At 38.2% G+C, this 5997-nt stretch overlaps 1 protein-coding gene across 1 annotated transcript in view; it reads left to right on the forward strand.

The window, feature by feature from the left end:
• Positions 1-2823: 2823 nt before the first annotated feature.
• LOC143018174 (uncharacterized) overlaps positions 2824-5997 on the forward strand; it is a 35823-nt gene continuing 32649 nt past the window's right edge. Inside the window, exon 1 of the mRNA XM_076173350.1 lies at positions 2824-2953. Coding sequence (XP_076029465.1) covers positions 2899-2953 — 55 coding nt within the window. The 5' untranslated portion in view covers positions 2824-2898. The remainder of the gene's footprint in view (positions 2954-5997) is intronic.

Below are 5997 nucleotides of genomic sequence, written 5' to 3' on the forward strand. Positions count from 1 at the left end.
CATCAGTTATAGGAAAAATGCTTGAATCAGTAATAGTAAATAGACTCAGAGAACACATCGAAAGACATAATTTAATTCGTGATACACAGCATGGTTTCTCCAAGGGTAAGTCATGTGTGACTAATCTTCTATCCTTTTACACTAAAGTATATAAGGCGTCAGATAACAATGATAATTACGATGTTATTTACCTTGACTTTAGCAAAGCGTTCGACAAGGTGCCACACCAGAGACTACTAAATAAAATCAAAGCCCACGACATAGGAAAAGTGTTAGAATGGATTAGAGCTTGGATTAGTAACAGAAAACAGCAGGTTACCATAAATGGAGTAAAATCTAGGTGGGGTAATGTTACCAGTGGGGTCCCCCAATGCTCGGTTTTGGGTCCCTTGTTGTTCATTATATACATAAACGACTTAGACAATGGGATAAATAGTGATGTTAGCAGGTTTGCGGACGACACTAAAATAGGACGCCTAATTAGGTCAGGAGACGACGCAGAGATTCTGCAGAATGATCTTAACAAATTGTTCACATGGTCGGTGAAATGGCAAATGAACTTCAATATATCTAAGTGTAGCGTGTTAAACGTAGGGCTACATAACCCCGAAAATAGATACAGCTTAGATAACATATTTTTAGAGAAAACTGAGTGCGAGAGAGACTTGGGAGTTCTAGTGAGTCCGGACCTTAAAACCAGGAAACAGTGCATTAGCGACAGGAATAAAGCTAACAGAGCATTAGGTTTCATTGCTAGGACGGTAAAGAATAGAAGTGCAGACGTAATTATCAAACTCTATCTAGCGATAGTTAGGGCCATCCTTGACTATGCGTTACAGTTTTGGTCTCCATACTACATAATGGACATCAATTCACTAGAATCAGTACAGAGAAGAATGACTAAAATGATACAGGAACTCAGAAATTTGCCTTACGAAGAGAGGCTTAGGCACCTTAACTTACACTCTCTGGAAAGACGCAGAGTGCGGGGTGATCTAATAGAGGTGTTCAAGTGGATCAAAGGCTTTAACAAGGGTGATGCAAACAAGGTCATCCTATTAAAACAACAGGGCAGGACTCGCAATAATGGTTTTAAACTGGACAAATTTAGATCTAAGAAGAAAATAGGCAAGAATTGGTTTACTAATAGGGTGGTCGACGAGTGGAATAGCCTTAGTAACCATGTAGTAAGCGCTGAAACTATCAGTTGTTTTAAGAAACGATTAGACAATTTTATGGATGGGGATGACAGGTGATGATGGATACGGAGCTGCCTAGTGTAAGCCTTATGGTCTCTTGCAATCTCCTTCATTCTTATGCTCTTATGTTCTTAATCCTCCAAAACTACCAAAAGGGTATAAGATAAAGGAATTTAATTTGACTGATGGGCTTTTGTATAGAAAAACAATTGTAAGTGGGAAAAATATTTCTAGAGGCCCAGTGAATCAGTTGGTAATACCACAAACTCTTGTACAAGAGGTATTGAAGTAACTTCAGGATAGTGATTGTAGTTCACATCCAGGAAAAGATAAAACTTATAGACAAGCACAACTTAAATATTTTTGGCCAGGTATGAAGAAAGATATATATGATTATATAGAAAATTATTTGAAATGTGCCAAGGTGACAGGAAATACTCCGAAACCTGCTCCTATGTTATCATATCCCATTCCGCAGAAACCTTGGGAAAGAGTTCACATAGATACATTGGAGTTACATGTGTCTGAAAATGGATATAAACATGTATTTGTTGCCATTTATTATCTTTCAAGATTTTTTATTTTACAACCCATTCCAAATAAGAAAGCTGAAACAATTGTTTCAGTAATCTATGTTCAGATAATCTGCAATTTCACTACACCTAAGATCTTAGTTTCAGATAATGGAACTGAATTTGATAACAAAGTCTTGAAAGAATTATGCAGATTATTTAAGATTAAAAAATCAACATTTTAGTGAATTATCCTCAGAGCAATGGAGTTGTAGAGAGGTTAGATAAGATAATTATTACATGTCTTAGAGGTATGATAAGTCCTCATAGTATAACTTGCGATACTTGGATTCCTGAACAACCAAATTAACATAGCATTAGAAGAAACCCCTCATTTTATTATTTTTGGGGAGGATAAAATTCTTCCATATGAAATCTTGATTGCCGAGCAGAAACCTGTGTATAATATAGATTACATCTCAAATAGGATACATGTATTTCAAGCTATACATCAAAGAGTTAGAGAACACATGCAGGAGTATACACAAAAGATGAAAAAGCAACAACACAAAATAGCACATAGAATAGAACTAAAAATATAAATGATAATAAATGGACAAATAAATAATAATAAATAATAATCAAGCAAATAATAATAAATAGACAAATGATAACAAATAAACAAATACTATAGAATAAATGGCAGGCATTACATCATCTTGCTCAGGTGTTTATCTAAATAAATATTAAGCTTCGAACTGAACTACATTCGAACTTCGGTGCTAAAGGTTCTAGAGAGGAGGAGGAGGAGGAGGAGGAGAATATCATTAATCTTGATTTAATGCAGTAAGAAACTGAGACTGTAGGTAACCATAAATCTAATTATTGTCATTATGATGTTTGTATTGCAAAGTTTTGGTTGGCCTACTGTAGCTGCAGGCTGTCTACAGAACAGCCATAATGGTTAAATATCAAGTAACTGTTTTTTTTTTGTAAGGAAAAAAATTAATTTTCTTCATCAATAATAAATTTATATGAAATAATGCTGTATTAATTTTGTGGGAATTTTTGTGGGATTTTAATTTCAGTTTGTGGAAATCTGTGGGGAAAAAATCTTTAATCTGTGGGAATTCGCCTCTACAAAAGTGGCAACACTGGCGACCAGTACCACATGTGTGCTGACAACCATGGCCGACGGAGGTGATTCCGGTATCATCCCTGTAGTTGACGTCGGACCCATCAGTAAGTTCACTCTTATTATGTTAGAAGCGTAATTGTGTATAACATAACCCAGTCCAGTTTGTTTCATATTGACTTCAGAAACGTGGATTCATTTGAGCGAATTCAAGGATTACTTTTCACTAGACACAAGTGACTGTCTTTAATAATTGGGCATTAGACAGAGCAACGTCTTTGTATGTTTCGAATTTATTACATTACTCGGTAAAGGAATGGTCGAGATATCTTAAGCATGATGTTTGTATTACTTTCCAACAATTTACTGCGTGGTGCGTTTGTTTACTGATGTACACTTTCGTAAAATTATTGTTATACTGACTCTATATTGCTTGAAGTACAAGTGGAGGTACCCAAAATTGTCTTAAAAAAGTATCTTATTTCTGAGCTACTCGTTTAAGAAATTGTAAACAAATACGAGTAAACTGGTTAATTATTTGGTACTATATAAGTAAAAGACACACAGGAATTGAGCACGTATAATGATATCTTTTGAGTATATTTGAACAGTAACTGATTCCCAAATTCCTGACTACTGAACCATAACTGCTTAACAGAGAAGATGACCTTGCGGAGCTAGATTAAATACCCTTAGGCGATAAGCAGTGCATAAGTGGAAAGTTTTGTGTATGTTGCTAGGTACTATTGCACTGCTTAGGCAACATGTAAGGGCACACATAATTGGTCCAAACATGAATAAACATTTGTGATCGGTCTGCTTCTGATCTTGCGATGTTGTACGCAGGAATCGATTCCCGACTTAGATGGAACGAGTAGATTTCAATTTTTTCTTCCAGTAGAGCGAAAATAATGGAAAACAATACTTAAGTAAATGTGAAAGCACTGAAAGCCTGGAGTACATTTAAAAAAAGTAAATAAAAAAATACCCTTGTACTGCACTCATATATGTATATATATATATATATATATATATATATATATATATATATATATATATATATATATATATGTAATATAAATTTACACACACACACACTCACACACACACACACACACACACACACACACACACACACACACACACACACACACACACACACACACACACACACACACACACACACACACACACAAGGAAACAGTGTGTGCACATACTATTCAATATTTTAAGAAAAAAATGATGCTGAAAGATACAAAGACGAGTCACCACGAGCATAGCTCCCTTCCCGTATGATACAACTAGGTAAATACACACACACACACACACACACACACACACACACACACACACACACACACACACACACACACACACACACACACACACACACACACACACACACACACACACACACATATATATATATATATATGTGTGTGTGTGTGTGTGTGTATGTGTGTTTGTGTGTTTGTGTGTGTGTGTGTCATCTTAGCACCTCCTGGATGACGGGTCATCCCTGCATCCTGTCCACTGCCCTGGGTCAGAAGCAGTGTCGCAAGACACAGCACATCCACAGCAAGGCCGCTTCATAAATTCGGCGACCCCCCCCTCTCCGTCCCCCCATGCAGAAAAGGAGAAGACGGGGAGAAATCCCCTCGTGTTGCATCAATTTTTTTCTCATACATACTTCCTCCCCCCCATCACCCACCCACTCCCCCTCATGTATCACAGCATCATCTATACACAACCCCTCTCCATTCACCCCTATCTTTTGTCCTCTCCCGTCCTTCCTCTACAGACATTCCTCTCTTTTGTAATGCCCCTTTCACCCCATCCATCCATCTCATCCTAGGACGCCCCCTCATATTCACTCCTTCCACCTCTGCCTTCCACACTTCTTTTACCAATCTTTCTTCACTCATTCTTTCCATGTGTCCAAACCATCCTAATACTCTTTCATCAACCCTATTTCCCAGTTCCCTTTCCACCCCTGTTCTCCTCCCCACCTCCTCATTTCTCACTCAATCCAGCCTAGTAACCCTTATCATATTTGTCAGACATTTCATCTCAAACACATTCAAACTCCTTCTCTCTTCCTCTCATGTTCCATGTTTCTGCCCCGTACAATGCTGTTGGCACAATCACTCCTTCATATAACCTCCTCTTAGCATCTATTCCCAGATGTCTATTTCTCATTACACTTTTCAATCCACCAAGGCATTTACTCGCTTCTCTCAATCTACATTCTACCTCCACCCCCACTCCTCCCTTTCCTGCCACATTCGCACCCAAGTATCTAAAACTACCCACTTCCTCCAGTCTTTCACCCTTAATGCTCACTTCCAGCCTACTGTCACTCTCTCCCTTTGTACATCTTATCACCTTACTTTTGCCCACATTTATCTTCAGCTTCCTTCTTTCACACACCTTCTTAAACTCTGTCACTAACTTCTTCAGTCCCTCCTCTGATACTGCTACAAGCGCAGTGTCGTCAGCAAACAACAACTGGCTCACCTCCCACTTTTCTCCATTTTCTTTAATCATCTCCCTGACCCACTACCCTTACATTCACCTCTCGCACCACCCGATCCATGTAAAGCTTGAACAGCCAGGGCGACATAACACATCCCTGACGAACTCCCACCTTTACCTCAAACCATTCACTCTCTCCATTTCTGATCCTAACACAAGCTCTACTACTCCCGTAAAAACTCTTGACTGCTCTTAACAGCTTTCCTCCTATCCCATATATCTGCAGTACCTCCTACAGTGCCTTCCTGTCTACCCTGTCGTAAACTTTTTCCAGAGTCTTTTTCATCTGTCTTATATTCTGATGACATATAATTTCTGTAATATATATTGATGTTTTCTTGTCATCAGAATATAAGACAGATGAAAAAGTAATTAAAGACATAATTAGAAAACATCAAGCCAACTGACCCAGAGGACAAAATATCACTGACCATATACTACAAGACCCGAAAGACGTCACAACTTTTACTGAGAAACCGCCCTCCCAAACCGACACCGTCTTTATAAGAAAACCACATCATTTACCAACACAATTGTACCGTTGAGAACTGTGGGTCTCAAACATAGATCGGAATGACGAGGACAAAACTTACAAGACGATTAACTTGCCACCTAC

Source organism: Oratosquilla oratoria, chromosome 34, assembly GCF_046742065.1.
Source record: "Oratosquilla oratoria isolate Oo_2021 chromosome 34, ASM4674206v1, whole genome shotgun sequence".
Classification (NCBI taxonomy): domain Eukaryota; kingdom Metazoa; phylum Arthropoda; class Malacostraca; order Stomatopoda; family Squillidae; genus Oratosquilla; species Oratosquilla oratoria.